This window comes from Choloepus didactylus, chromosome 6 (assembly GCF_015220235.1).
Source record: "Choloepus didactylus isolate mChoDid1 chromosome 6, mChoDid1.pri, whole genome shotgun sequence".
In the NCBI taxonomy this organism is placed as follows: domain Eukaryota; kingdom Metazoa; phylum Chordata; class Mammalia; order Pilosa; family Megalonychidae; genus Choloepus; species Choloepus didactylus.
The window spans coordinates 17,211,409-17,227,066 of record NC_051312.1 but is presented as its reverse complement, the minus strand read 5'-3'; the positions used below and the strand labels follow the sequence as shown (position 1 = coordinate 17,227,066).

Here is a 15,658-nt window from a genome sequence, read left to right as displayed (position 1 = left end):
TTTGATGAACTCCCCAGGAAAGGCTGGCTGGCTGAAGCAGAAATGAAAGTTCTCTGTCTTCTCCCTTAAAAGTCTTCAAACTATTGGATTAAATCCAGCTGATTGAATTCTGTCATTGCAGAAGACATGCCCTTCCTTAATGTGATCAGTCACAGATGCAGTCAACTGACAAATGATTTAGTAAACCAGCCTTCTGTCTTATTAACCAGACACAAATGTCCTCACAGTAATGATTAGGCCAGTACTTGCTTGACCAGACACCAGGACACCATCACCTGGTGAAGTTGACACATGAACCTAAGCATCACACCTATATCTTCTTAATACCCTTTATTTTCTTATCCATATTTCCCTTCATCTCCTTGAATTGATTTAGGAGATTTGTTTGAACATCATTGACTAGTTGTTTCAAATCCCATCTCCCATCCGAAGTTTTAATTTGTTTGTTTAACTGGGCCACAACTTCCTGTTTCTTATTATGGTTTGTAATTTTTTGCTGATGTCTAGGCATTTGATTATCTTGATGTGCTTATGCTGATGTTAAGTTTCTCTCTCTTGCCTAGAATTTTATTGTTGATTGGCTTTGTGTTATAGCCCTTTTTTGACTCTTGATACAACTTATTCTAGATCTTTAAAATTGCCCATGTTAAAATATTAATTTTCTGTAGCATGCTATATAATTTAACTTGTATGATCAATTTATTCAAACATCATAATTATATGGAAACTTGAATAGGGAGTGGAAATAGTTTGTTTGTACAGGTTAGTGTGAAGCCCCAATACATCTTAGAGTAATTTGGGCAGAGGACAAAAAGTATTGAAATGCCCTCTTGAGGGACTGGGGAAAAATGTGGAAATACTAAATTTACCCACCTGGGGAATTTCTTATATTTTCACAAACATTGGGTACTAATTTGGTAGACTGAGCCCTCAATCTTGGGACTTACCTTTATGAAGCCTGTTACTGCAAGGAGAGAATAAGGCTACCTATAGTTGTGCCTGAGAGTCACCCATGGAGAACCTCTTTTGTTGCTCAGATGTGGCCTCTCTCTCTAAGCCTACTTGGCAGGTGAACTCACTGCCCTCCCCACTACATGTGACATGACACCCAGGGGTGTAAATCTCCCTGACAACATTGGATATGACTCCTAGGGATGAACCTAGACCCAGCATTGAGGGATTGAGAAAGACTTCTTGATCAAAAGGGGAATAGAATTGAAACAAAATAGTTTCAGTGGCTCAGAGATTTCAAAAGGAGTCAAAAGGACATTCCGGAGGTTATTTTTATGGGTTATGTAGACATCCCTTTTTAGTTTTTAGCATATTAGAATAGTCATAAGGAAATACCTAAAACTGTTGAACTGCAACCCAGTAGCCTTGACTCTTGAAAATGAATGTCTAACTATATAGCTTACATGGTGTGACCTGGGATTAAGAAAACCTTGTGGCTCCCCCTCCCTTTATCCAGTGAATGGACAAGTGAGTAGAAAAACTGGGACAAAAAAAGTGAATGAATAATGGGGGGGGGGAGGAAGGGTTGTTTTGGGTGCTCTTTTTGAATTTTATTTTTCTTCTGATTTTTATTTTTATTCTTATTATTTTTCTGGAATAATGAAAATGGTCAAAAATTGATTGTGGTGATGAATGCACAACTACATGATGATACTGTGAACAATTGATTGTACACTTTGGATGATTGTATAGTATGTGACTGTATCTTAATAAAATTGGGAGGAAAAAAATTGCCTGTGTTTAACTGGTCAAAATGTGGCTAGAGATCCATGAATGGGGTTCAGTCCTGTTCTAAAGGGCCCTGGTAAGAGGAAGAGGAAAGATTAAAAGAATTCTCTGTTTTTTTTTTATTTTGCCTCCCCAAAGTTGCACTTTCCTGGTCTGCCCAGGAGATGGCGCTCTTTTGCAAATCCTCTCCCACAGGGGAGGGAGTGTATTTGTTCAACCTCCTCTGCATGGTGTTGAAATAATGGCCACCGGAAACCCTTTTCCAGGCAGGCTAGAAGTCCATTCAGTGCCAGACCTAGAAGTCTAAACACTCCTGTGCCGGTTTGAGTGTATTGTGTCCCCCAAATGCCATTATCTTTGTGGTCTTGTGTGGGGCAGAAGTTTTGGTGCTGGTTGGATTTGCTTGGAATGTGCCCCACCCAGCTGTGGGAGATGATTCTGATGAGATGTTCCCATGGAGGCGTGGCCCCGCCCATTTGGGGTGGGCCTTGATCGGTGGAGCTATATAAATGAGCTAACTTGGGGGGAGAAAAGAGAGTGCAGCTGGGAGTGATGTTTTGAAGAGAAGCAAGCTTGCTAGAAAGGAACGTCCTGGGAGAAAGCCGTTTTGAGGCCGGAGCTTTGGAGCAGACGCCAGCTGCCTTCCTAGCTAACAGAGGTTTTCTGGACACCACTGGCCGTCCTCCGGTGAAGGTACCTGATTGCTGAGGTGTTACCTTGGATGCTTTGTGGCCTTAAGACTGTAATTGTTTAGTGAAATAAACCCCCGTTTTATAAAAGCCTATCCATCTCTGGTGTTTTGCATTCTCCAGCATTAGCAAACTAGGACAACTCCGATGCTCCCCTCCCACCTGATTTCCAAGAGGGAAGGCTTTTATGCCCTCTCCATCCCTGGATTCAGCTGTGGACTAAACAGAGGTAAATCTTGAGGTGAGGCAAGGGCCCCAGTCACTGCTTCAGGAGCAGCTCACTCATGGTTTCTAATGCAGCTTCTCATAGTTTCTTTGTCCTGGTCTTTTCTGGGTTCTTTACTGTGCTCCTCAGCCTCCAAAGCCCCAGAACTGTTGATTCAGACAGTTTCTGCTGGTCCACTAGCTTTGTTTTTTGTAGAAGAAATGTGCCCTGTCACCCTTATGTTGCCATCTTCGCTGGAACTCTGCAAATTCTACATTTTAAGGGCAGCTCAAATCAAGATGGCTGAAACACACTTACAAGCTTAGGGAGATGAGAAAAATAAGAGCTCACAGGTATTAGCAGGGGGTCAATGGGAGATTCAATCAAGAGAAGAAGTTTGTGTGGCTCTTGTGGGATTAATGTGAAAAAAGAGAAAACATTCCAAGTAAGTGGAGTATGTAATAAAATGTAGTGAGCTGCATGTGCAGAAGGATATCATCAGAATCAAGGGAGATAAGGATATAAGTTGGTAGTGTTAGACTGTAAAAGTCAACTTGTGATTTTACTGCAAAAATGCAAACTTTTGACTTTTATTTAGTTAGAGGTTAAAGAACCTAAATGATTGAGATCCTAGGAGTTGATGTTTGTACTTATTTTCATAATTATCCTCTTGGCCCAAATAATTTTCCTAAAACAATCCAAATAATTTATTTAAGGTATTATTGCTTTTTCAAATCCTTTCAATGATGGTCTACTATTAATATATACAAAATAAGATCAAACTAATAACTCATTAGGATTGTTGTACAAATATTATGAGTAGGAACTTTGAACCCCAAGGAGATCTGGATCATTCGATTTTGAAATCTCACTTCCTCACAGCCACTGACAAGGTCTAAATAATAGAGGCGAAATAGAAGCCTTCAGAGAGGGCAGAACTCATTTGAGATATGCAAGAGTTTCACCTAATAGATCCTGGTTCTTCCACCTTTAATTATCCTTGAAATATGTAGCTGGATTTTGCATACCAAGATGCATACATATTTCCTTATAATCTGTACAATACCTTACACATCATATAGTTCTATTGCGGAGTTTTGATTTTTTTCCTATTCCCACATGATGTTGACAGGTAAGAAATTGTCCCATATGCAAATAGAATATATAGCATATTGAGGCCTGCCATGCCTTCCAGTGCAAGCAGTGATCTATCTTGAATCTCATGAAGTGTGATATGTGGAGCATGAATGGTTCTTACTGATCAAATATATTTCTACTTTTGTTTTGCCACTGTGCCTAAATGCCATACTTTTGGTGTTATTTCCTCAAAAGTGTCTTAAAAAGCTGTTCATTTGAAAAGATAAAATCATTGCAGTCCCTATTGGGGGAAATTATATGCAAAACCTATTAGCAAGGGCTAATCAAATAATTAATTGATTGACCCCACTCTACTCCTTTCTTTCTAGATAAGTTTGTCTAAAACGGATTAGAACAGGTATGAGATCTTATTTTAAATATTTGTTTCCTAGTAATTAGCAACATAGGTGAGCTCCTTCCAAAAATAAATGTTTCTAATCTTAAGTAGATATTTTAAATGAAAGAGGGCCATACCAGTCCAAAGACCATACCAGTCCAGAGGCCATACCAGTCCAGAGGCCAAAGAAGGCAACAAGCATTTTCTGATACATGAACTTTTATTCAGGGCTTATTTACAGAGTGAGAAGTCATGGAGAGATCATGATGGCTCTCTCAGGCCGGGCAGGCATCACATTCGCAGGGAAGATGACCAAGCGATGCAAAAAGGGCAGAAAGCCTTTTATGTGGGTTTAAGACAAAGGCCTTCCTAGGGGTGGGGGGAGTATAGATGCAGGAACAGGTTACTCTGACCTGGGTGATGGTGCAGGAAGGACTAGAATAATACTTGAACAATTGCATTTTGCTCTTTTTGTGAGACTAAGAGCCTCTCACTTCCAGTCTGCTTGCATAAAGTTACATTTTAAGGTCAATTTAACCTTTTTCTTTTTACTGGCTTAGAAAGATGATAGGTTAAACATTTAGTTGCCTGGGTCATGCAGACTGCCGTGCACCAAAGGTCTGCAGGTCTATTTTGCTCAGGCCACGGGTTGCCACATGCAGCATAGTATGTTGGCAAGAAATCCAGATGAGAAAATAGAAATTAAATCTACCAATAGAGGACGTACCATATACTACATAATCTAAGTGCCTTATATGCATTAGCCAATTTAATTCTCTCTATGAGTGCTACTCTTTGATGAACCTACTACTACTAGTCCCGTGAATCTTGGATATGTTATCTCACAACCAGCAAGTGACAGAATTCAACTCAGACTGGCTGATTCCAAAGCCTGTAATAGAAACCGCATTCTTGTGCCTCTGTCATGAATTAGTTTATTGTATTCCTTAGTGCCTCGATTTCCTCAATCATGGATAAGAATAACACCATATCTGCTGTACAGGCAGCTGTGATGACTGAATCAAGTAAGATATTTGAGAAAATATTTGTATGCATCTATCTAAAATGAAAGTGTTTTGTAAACAGTCAAGTGTACACATATATGATATATTATTATAAAGGTGTATTATCAACTTTTTGTCATCTTGGGCAAATCCCTTAGCTTTCCTGGCTTCGGGGTATTGGACTAGATGATCTCTAATCTGGTGTTAGACTAAGCATTCTCTCTTCCCAGCTCAAATGACTACAAGGTCAACAAAGAAAAGTCTAAAATCATAGATAATGATAAGTCCAGGGGGAAGGGAGGAAAGAATCCAGCACAGACAAGGCAAAATGGGGCACAAAATCTGTAGGGACAAAAACTCCATGACAACTGTGACACCAGAAAGCAATTACTGGCAGAGTTTTCTCCCTCTAATTGCCTTTTCTCCCTTCACCTCTGCCCATACTAGGTACTTAAGAGGATCCCTAGTTCTGAAAATCTCTCTTGCTCTTAGTGGACAGCCATTTTCAGGGTCCAAAAGGGCAGATCCTGTGGTATGATAGGGCCTACCTGGAAAATTCCTTTGGAGAAGAAATAAGGAATTACACCTCTGACAAGAACTCTGTGTTCTTGGGGAATGTGGGTCAACTTCAGAGGACTGGACCTAGTGAGGCCAGTGGGTTCTGGGCTTTCTCAATAGCTGTACAGTTTTTCTAGTAGGAGCTGCATGGAGCAAGGTTTATGGACCCCAGGATCTCCTTCTTCATCTGTTTCTGTGGAACCCTCACTTCCACACCCTCTACTTAGGACTCTTCCTCACATTCTCTTATGCTCCTTAACCAAATTCTCTAAGAATTTTTATTAGCTTTCTAAACTTCAATGAAAAGAATAACTGCAAATATAAAATTCCAGGTAATATTCTGGGGTAGGATGGGGGTTTGCATTTTAGTTCTTCAGTTTCTTAAGGACATGACCTTGAATGCTGTTACTTTCTGTTTTTAACCTGTAAATTGAGGATAATGGGAGCTTCTAGAATTAAATGAGAGAATGCTTGTAAAGAACAATACATAATAAAAGTTGAGCTAAATCAAATAGAAGAATTTACTAGTGTTCAGGGCAATTTCCTAAGATCAAAAAGTGTATGTCTATTTCCTAACTTTCTCTACTCCAAGGACTCTTTTAACTTAATTTTGCCTTTGAGGGATATTATTTTTGCAATAGTAATTTGATTTCTATTTAAATATCCAGCTTTGATTCATACTTTCTCTGCTGCCAGAGATAAACTCAGTCATTGCATAAAATTTGACAAAGTACTCATATATGATTTCATTAGCTCTTTTCAGATTCTTCAAATATCTCTCCATTGTCATGTTTGAAGACTCTGGGAGTCTGGAGACAATAGACTGGGGAACACAGATGTCAGAGATGCCCACTCCAAGCACAGGCAGTGTTGGTCTAACTGCCCCTTTCAACTTTGCTTTGCTTACATTGTTCTCATTCATTCAGAAACAGTCCCTGGGTTTCTTTAATGCATTTGGAACCCGACACAACCTAGCAAACTGACAAGGTCCTCATTAGATCAGTTTTGCAAGAGGTTTAATCTTCTCCAAATTGTTGGGTGAAACATGCAAATAAATTAATCAGATTCTAATGAGTGTATTCAGAATTTTTTGTCTTTTTTCAAAAATAGTCTAGTTTACTAGATTTTAAAAGCTATTTTTGGGATAAATTTCATCATGAATGAGAAAAACAATGCACAATTTCTTCTTGGGAATGGTTGATTACATATATTCTACATTTATTACAACACTGAATTGCATTAAAAATGAAGAATTTCATGTAATTGATTGGTCAATAATTTGACTTACATTCACAGAACTGATCAATTATTTTGTTTTGGGAATATTTCTTGAGAGCTTATGTTTTCAAAATGTTTTCCTTGAATATAATTCTCTTTATTTACATATTTGGGGATTTGTATTGGCAGTACTGTATTTAAGTGTAAACAGAAAGTTTTCCAAGGACCTAAAGCTGAGGAATTGAAATGATAAAGAAATGAGCTATTCTTAATTTCACATCCAAAGCTGTGTAACGGAAGCATTTATTAATGCATAAAAATATATTTACTCAATTTCTTACAAATTAGGTTTTCATATTCTTACTATTAAACAATGAAACATCTCAACTAGTCCATGAACTGTATATAATTTGTTTCAACAGCTTGAGGGTACTTAATGTGGATGAATAAAATCTGATTTCACAAATGTGCAACACTACTGGATGGTATATGATGGAAAAATAAAAAATACAAATAAATACAATTCATTAACAATTTTCTTCATCTACTTTAGGAAATGTCTCTATGAAGTGCTCCTTGATGTTTCAGGAGTAGTTCTTCCCTTTTTTTCTTTTTCAGGGAAAATGACAATGGGCGAGATAGTTGTCAGCTTTTATTTTGTCCTTTTTGTTTTAAGGTCTTTTTGTCCTTTTATCCCGGCTGTAGGTGATAACTATTATTAGTCCCTTTTTATAGATGAGGCAACTGAGGAACAGAGAGTTTTATAACTTGCTCAAAGTATCACAGCTAGTAAATAGAAGTCAGAAAAATCTATTCTTTCTCTTTTTTGATCTCTACATATGCTATGGGGATCTTTTTCTTATTATTGACATGGGAGTTCTAGACAGTTGACAAAATACAGGTAAATAAAAAGAAGAAATATAAATCATATCACCCAACACTTTTAATATTTGTCATTCTAAATTGCTCATATGGTATGTGTGGATTTGTAGAGAGCTATTTTTTGCTCCTATCAGCAGTATATGTGAGTGGTGATTATTTTTTTATTCTAAGATATTTTGTATATTAAAGGAAATTTTATTTTGTCTTTTTAAACTTTTGCATCTTTTATTTCCTGGTCATTAATAATATTTCAAATGTGTTTTATTTAAGTGATTTTTCTGCTGTAATCAAGTTGTAAATTGTTATACTACTTTTTTTTTCTATTTTACTTTCTCTTTTAGGTATTATATATAATAATAGATTTCCCTCCCAAAGATTATATATAAATGTGTATCTACTTTTTCTCTTCTCCATTGTGATCCAGGCTTTTATGAAAATGAGTTTATGATTCCCTACCAATGTAAGTTACTTACTTTATCATATATTAAATTTTTGCCAATATTTGGAATTATTCCTGAATTCTCTATGTGTTCTTTTGAAACACATCTCTTCTTAAAATCATAATGAATTATTTAGTTTTATAATAACTTTTTAAAATTCATTTTTATTATAGCAGTTATTGGTTACAGAAAAATCATCCTTTTAATTTTTGAAAGTTCAACTCCTCCCTAATTATGTATCATTTTCAAAATCTTATTGACTTGTATCCTGATTTTCTCTTTCATCTCAAGAAAGGATTATATAGAATGGCTCAGTCCCAACAGGTGTTATCTGCTATGAATCTGTTAGTGAGCTCAATCAACATGACTATCTACAAAAAGTTAAGAATTATACCTCTTAGTATTTGGGAAATGAAATATTTACTATAACCTTTTCTGTATTTCAAGGACCATTGTAGATTGATGCTGGTTTTCCATTAACCCAGTTTACCTGAATTTCATCAAACCAAATGGAAAATGCTTTATTTGTATCTTCAGACCCTACGTGGTTTGTCTTGGAAGCCATGCTAGACTGTCTGCAGGGCTGATGATGTCTCAGGAATTTCCCCAAATTACCTGTTAAATGCTGCAGTCCAGGGCTTCTCTGAGCAATCAATGGTAATGATAGCCAATTGGAGAGTTACTATGTAGTGAATTGTGTTCTGAGAACTTGCACCATTTCCTCTATAACTGTTCCAAAACCTTGTAGTTCAGGGGTTCTTATTATTCTCATTTTATTAAGAGTAAAACTAAGTTTAGTGTGTTTAAGCCACTGGGGCAAGTTCATAAAGCAAGTGGGTATCAGAACTCAAACTCCAAAGCCCAAACCCTTAGCCACGATACTATGCTATTTTCCAATAGTCAAAATACCCTAATACTGACAATATTTGGGGCCAGTAGTGAACTTTGCTCACCTCTGTCTGGAATGCTCAGTGTGAAGGCTTCCATAGAGGACTGATTCTGTAACTGTATTGGGTACTTATAATTTTGCCCCACCAAAAAAAAAAATCAGAGTTAAAAATTATGATGCTATTTTTCAGACCAGTTTGGAGATGTTATTTTAAATAGTTTGTAGGAAAGTATGAAAAATTGTATAAGAGGGAAAATATTTCTTAAGCATAAAAGAAAAAAATTTTAAAATCTTGATGATCTATAACAGGTCTTTCAAATTTATTCTACAAAGATGCCATTAACGCTTTTACAGTTATACAACAGCACTTATGTAATTAATTCACAGAGGTCTTTGAACAATTTTTGTTTTATTCAATGATTTCTACTTTAAATATAACAAAGTATTTCTAATAGTACTTTTTAAAGGGCTGCCATTCAACTTTTATATATCTATTTTAATTCCATGAGACTACATGAATTAGTTGAAACCCAAAGCACTGAGTAGCTACTTCATGACTAGTCTGAGGAAAAAAGATGGGTTCTTTTTACCAGAAGGACAGCAGTGTTTTGATTCAACAGGTCAATAGAGGAAAAGACTGTCACATATGAAAATGATAATAATATCATTTTACCTGGATCAGCAATGGGTTCCCTTCTCTCCTTTCAGATTTTAAGAGGAGTGCATCAATGAATCGGGGAGGAAATATTACAGAGGTCACCTATTTCCTCCTATTGGGATTCTCAGATTTTCCTAGAATCTTACCGGTGCTCTTTCTCATATTCCTGGTGATCTACATTACGGGTCTGACCTGGAACTTGTCTCTTATCTTCTTAATAAGGATGGATTCCCTCCTCCACACACCCATGTACTTCTTCCTCAGTAACTTGTCTTTCATAGATATGTGCTATGTTACCTCCACAGTTCCAAAGATGCTCTTCAACTTCTTTCAGAAACAGCAAACAATCACCTTTTTGGGCTGCACTGTTCAGTACTTTATCTTTTCAACCACGGGGCTGAGTGAATCTTGGCTCCTGACAGCCATGGCTTATGACCGATATGCTGCCATTTGTAACCCTCTGCTGTATTCATCCATCATGTCTCCCAGCCTCTGTGGTCGGATGGCACTGGGAGCCTATATGACTGGACTCTCTGGTTCTATATCCCAATTGTGTGCCTTGCTTCAGCTACACTTCTGTGGGCCTAATGTTATCAACCACTTCTTCTGTGACATGCCTCAGTTGTTAAAATTGTCCTGCACTGACACTTTCTTCATACAAGTCATGCTCGCTATATTATCACTGGTATTTGGGATAACAAATGTTCTAATTATCTTGATATCCTATGGTTATATTGTCATCTCCATCATGAAGATCACTTCAGCTAAAGGCAGGTCCAAGGCTTTCAACACCTGTGCTTCTCATCTAACTGCTGTTTCCCTCTTCTATACATCAGGTATGTTTGTTTATTTGAGTTCTAGCTCTAGTGGTTCCTCCAGCTTTGACAGATTTGCATCAGTCTTGTACACTGTGGTAATTCCCATGATGAATCCCCTGATTTACAGCCTGAGGAACAGGGACATCAAAGATGCCTTGAAGAGGTTGCAAAAGAAGGGAAGGCACTGCTAAGATCACAGATTAGGAGACGTGTGACTGATTTGGCAAGCCAGAACCAATCACCTTAACCCACATTAATATGTACATGAATGGGATTAACAAAATTCATACTGTGTATGGATGAAGTACACTTAATTTAATACAGACAACATGCCATTATGGACCAACAGCTGAGTTGATGTCACAGAAACATCATATCTTTAAGTCCTGGAGGTTCATTTGGTTCACCATACACCAGGGGTGGCCACTTCATTTACCAATCTAACCACAAGTATTTGTGAAACACAAGGTTTAGAAGCCATTTTGCTTCTTTTGTTTCAGAGATATGAGTCTTCTAAATCTCAATCCTCTTCTCCTAAGGATTGGTGTTGACAGAGTCCCCCAGGGGACCATAAACTTTGTCTCCTAAATACTCTGATGTAGCTTAATCCAAACATGGGGGTGAGCATTGATCATTCTGTTTTTCTAACCAGATGAGAATGAACAGTGAAAGCGGATATGCCTTTGGACAGAACAAAACTGTTCCATTGGCCTGGCTGTGCTTCATGGAAAGACCAATCTGAAATACTTAAGGTTTGTCTAAGACACTTCTCAGTGCTAACCCATCTAAGAAGTTGTTGGTCATGTCCTCTTCTCAATCAGTTGTAGCTTAAGGGAGGAGGATGTAATTTGAATCCTGAAGGATGGAAGGGGGGTGTGTATATCCCTTATTGTCATTTACATATGAGTCTGATGATTTAATCCTCACATCTGTGGTTTGGTGGGGATTTCTGTTGGGAGATGATATTCAAAGTCCGTGCCACATACGATTGTAATATCTCATATTTTGGGATTCTAGCCTGTCTTTTTTGCTTTCAATAAATCCTGAAAACAATCTTAGTTAATACAGTTGATAGCATCATACTATCAAATCATTTATGATATTTGAAATTTATCTTCATGGTTTGCTATTTTCATTTGTTAAAGGTCATTGTAAGTCACTGAATAGATTTACTGAATGTTCAGTGATGCAGAGACCAAGACAACTCTGGGAAAATGAAATAATTCTTTCTTATGTATGTGTTCAATGTTCTGTGTCCTGGAAATTTATGGTTGTATGGGGTTATACCTTGAATTGTACACAATGACTGTTACTTTAATGATGATATTTTTTACATGAAGCTTAAGGAAGGGATGCATAGGTAGTGGGATAAGTGGGGTTTTCAACATTTACCAGTTACCCATCCTTATTTGAAATCTGAAGAAATAAACTAAAGCTTGTGATTCCAGCTTTCTGTTTAAAAAGAGGAAGATGATGTCTTACAAAACTGACTATTGATTTGCCAGATTTCTAAGACTTGAGCATACTAAAATAAACAGTGGCCACCATATTTACATATTGTATTTGGAATTCATTGGACTCTTAATGTTGTCTTGGTACATCAATTTGGATAAAAGTCATATGGATTATTCTGCTTAATTAGGCTTACAAGGGAAGAGGTATTAGAAGCATTTGCCAAATCTTCTATGAATTTGCATTTGGCCAAAAATGAGACAAGGAGGACTGGTGAGAATAGGAGAACCTGTGGGTCCATCTTATGCTAACTAGGAGTATAGGATGTGGGATGTCCAATCCAGTTATTGTTATGTAGTTTGAACCATTGTTCATTAAAAATGTGTAAGAACATATGAGAAGTCTGTTCCTAGAGAGCCCTTAGGGCTTCAGCAGTAGGCAGACAACTTTTAGGTGTTAGTGGTGGAAATTTCCATAATATTGCACAGATCTGCATCTAATGGGCACATATGGGCTCAGGAAGGTGAAGAACACAAGTGCTGATGAACATTGGAAGTTAACATTCTGAGACCTGCTGGGGATAACTGTGGTCTCTGGGAGCTGCTGCTTTCCAAATATGTCTCCATAGGCTACTGTTGAGAACCACTACTTGAAGTACTGAAGGGAGCTGCCATTAAGGTATTATTTTAGAAGACAAAACTGAGGACAATCAAAACATAATTATACAGACACACTTGCCTGTGGAGAACATTTAGACCAATGCTAAATTCTATAATTACTCTTAGTGGAACCATATATTTTAACTAAGATTAGCCTATGGGACTAAAAGGATAGTTTAGTTTAATCACAGTAATTTCACAAAGATATGGCTATATAATAAATAATGGGACACAGTCAATCTTCTAGCTGTCACTGAGGGCTTTGTAGATAAATGTATGAAAGTGGGTGGTAAAGATGAAGGGAAAAATAAGAAAGATTTTGTATACTCATATCTAGTTAAGAGCCAGGCCATATACATAAAATTACAAATTCTGGATTTTAAGAATAGGTCAAATGGAGGATGATTGAAATAGAGCTATAAGCTAAGGGAGGCAAAAAGAGTAAGAGGTCACAGAGACTGGAAAGAGGTCAATAGTTGGTTCACCCAAGAGGAGAACCTTGAGCTGATGTTTTCAGATTAATTTGAGAAAGGAGAAGAGCATTCCAAGTTGGTAGAGTAAGTAGGAAATGGGGTGGGATTAGTGCATAGTGGGGTAGCATCAGGAGACATGGAAATTATGATGAAAAGTTAATTGGGTCAGACCATAAGATAACATTGAATTTTTCTCCTAAGTCACAGATTTTTCCTTGTATTTAGTTGAGAGTCAAAAAGCTGAAGTCACTGAGAACCTAGGTGCTCAGAATTTGTACACATTTTCATAATTGACCTTTGGTCCAAATAATCATCCTAAAACAAATATAATTAAAAATTTCTAAGGTATTGACTGCTTTTGCTTTTTCAAATATTTTCATCGGTGTTCTCTAGGATTTAAAAAGTAAAGATCAAATTCATTAGTCAGTAGCATTGTTTTAGGAAGGTTTTAAGATGAATAGAGATGTTGAACCCCAAAGAATGTTGTTAATCTCTGATTTTGAGATTTCACTTCCTTATAGACACTGACAAGTTCTAATTAATAGACAAGGAGAAATAGAGCCTTAGAAGAGGGCAGAACTCTTCAGAGACATGCATGTTCTTCACTTAATAGATCCTAGTTCTCCATCAATTGGATCTCCCTGAAATACACAACTGGGTTTGTGAACACCAAGATTAACCTTTTGATTTTAGTCTTGTGGTGATGGATGATAAAAATTGTGCTACCTGTTTTACAATCAAAGGGAACAAATTACAAAGATTTTTGAATGACAGTTTTGGCAGTATTTGAGTTAATAAAATATGTTACATTAACATCATTTTGCAATTTTGTAAAATTGAGTATGTCTTTTATTTTTTTAAAAGTATCTTTTCGAGATGTGTGGGTAAGATGGCAGGTTTTATTCAGTTGTCTTGCTCATTCACATTTAAATTCCCACTAAAATTCTTGACAAAATTTCCAAATAAGGAACATTTTTTGTTACCCATGGAAATGAGGGATAAGGAAAACCCACTTTCCAGGAAATGTGAAAAAAGTCCAGTGTCATTGTACTGATGACATTGTTTAAAGGAAGGTGCCAATGAGTGAAAGTACTTGAGTTGAAGTAAGTGGAGGGAGGTCTTACTGGTTTTCCACTGATCATTACTCAGAGATGCAAATGTGCTAAGTGAAAGTGAGCAGAAGAGTAATCGGGAGAACTTCAACAGTGAAAACAATTAAGCAATAAAACAAAAAAAGTAATTTAGCAAATACCGTCCAAACAGAAAAAGGGAATTTGAAAAGCTGCAGAAGCAAAATTAAATATAACATATCAAACATTTAAGGTTATGTGTCATTGTGTGTATGTGTGTGTGTGTGCATGTTAAATGCACTTCTTATGAGGAAAATTTTTTTAACTATGAAGTAAATGATCAAGAAAGCTTGTCTCACTGGGAGAGAAAATCCAACTCCATTGATATTCTGTTTATTAGATTAAGATGTTCACAACACCAATGACCCAAAATAATTAAATACAAAATTATGAGTGAAATACATATGACATACTGAAACAAAAACATAATGGGCAGTGATATTAATGCAAGCATACAGCATTTAAGGGAAAGAGTGACTCTTCTCAATTATTGACTGAAGAACCTATTCATAATGTTGATGCAATAGTGAGTTACACACTTTTCAAAGAATAACAACAACCAAAAAGTGAAGTGAAAGTTTAAAAATACAGGAAGAAATTTATGAATTTAAAATTGTACATATTTTGCAATAATAAATAAAACACAAAAAAATTAAAAAATAAAGAAAACAAAGAGAAAAAAAAGAAAAAATTGTACATATTTTAAACCAAAAAGTTTATGACCATAAAACTGATGAAAATTGAAATTAAACATTAATGATACATTTAAATTATGTATTGTTTTTCTAGAACTTTATTAAATGAACCCAGTAACAGAAGAAAATCTCAATCAATATTTGATAGCAGAATCTTATAGATAACTGCATCTGAACACAAGGCCGTATGATTAAATTAAATAATAAAAAATAAAATTAAAAAAAGAACAAGTCAGTTCACTTTGCATGACAGATTGAATTGTTAGCCCCAATTTTCAAGCCTCCTTGAATCCATACTCTTGCTACAACCCCATGATGGGTGTGGTGAACTTCCCAACACTTGACACAGTACTTACCATGTGACTGCTTTGATGAATGTAATGTTGGTGGAACAATCAGCACGTCATACTGATCTCAGACCTTAGAGGCCTTGAGTATTTCCCCTTGCCTCCTTCTGTTTCTGCCATTGCCCTGAAAAGAAGAAGTCCTGGGTAGCTTTTGTTCCAGGAATAGGATGAGAGGCACATGAGTCAGATTTGTCCCAACCAAGCAGTCTGCACCAGCCAACCACAGCCAACAAAGCCAAGTTCAGAGTATTCATCCATTTGAGCCCAGTCTAGATCAGCTGAATCCTAGCCCATCTGTTGCTTCCCTGAAAATTTGTTAGTGACAAA

General features: G+C 36.6%; 1 protein-coding gene across 1 annotated transcript; it reads left to right on the top strand.

Moving 5' to 3' along the window:
• The first annotated feature begins 9,827 nt into the window (after window positions 1-9,827).
• On the top strand, window positions 9,828-10,766 carry LOC119537828 (olfactory receptor 5AN1-like). Its single transcript, XM_037840410.1, has one exon. The coding sequence runs from the start codon at window positions 9,828-9,830 to the stop codon at window positions 10,764-10,766; it is 939 nt and encodes a 312-aa protein (XP_037696338.1).
• Window positions 10,767-15,658: the final 4,892 nt, after the last annotated feature.

Bases quoted from the DNA above. Each gene is read 5' to 3' on its own strand.
- LOC119537828 (XM_037840410.1), top strand. From the start codon at position 9,828: ATGAATCGGGGAGGAAATATTACAGAGGTCACCTATTTCCTCCTATTG.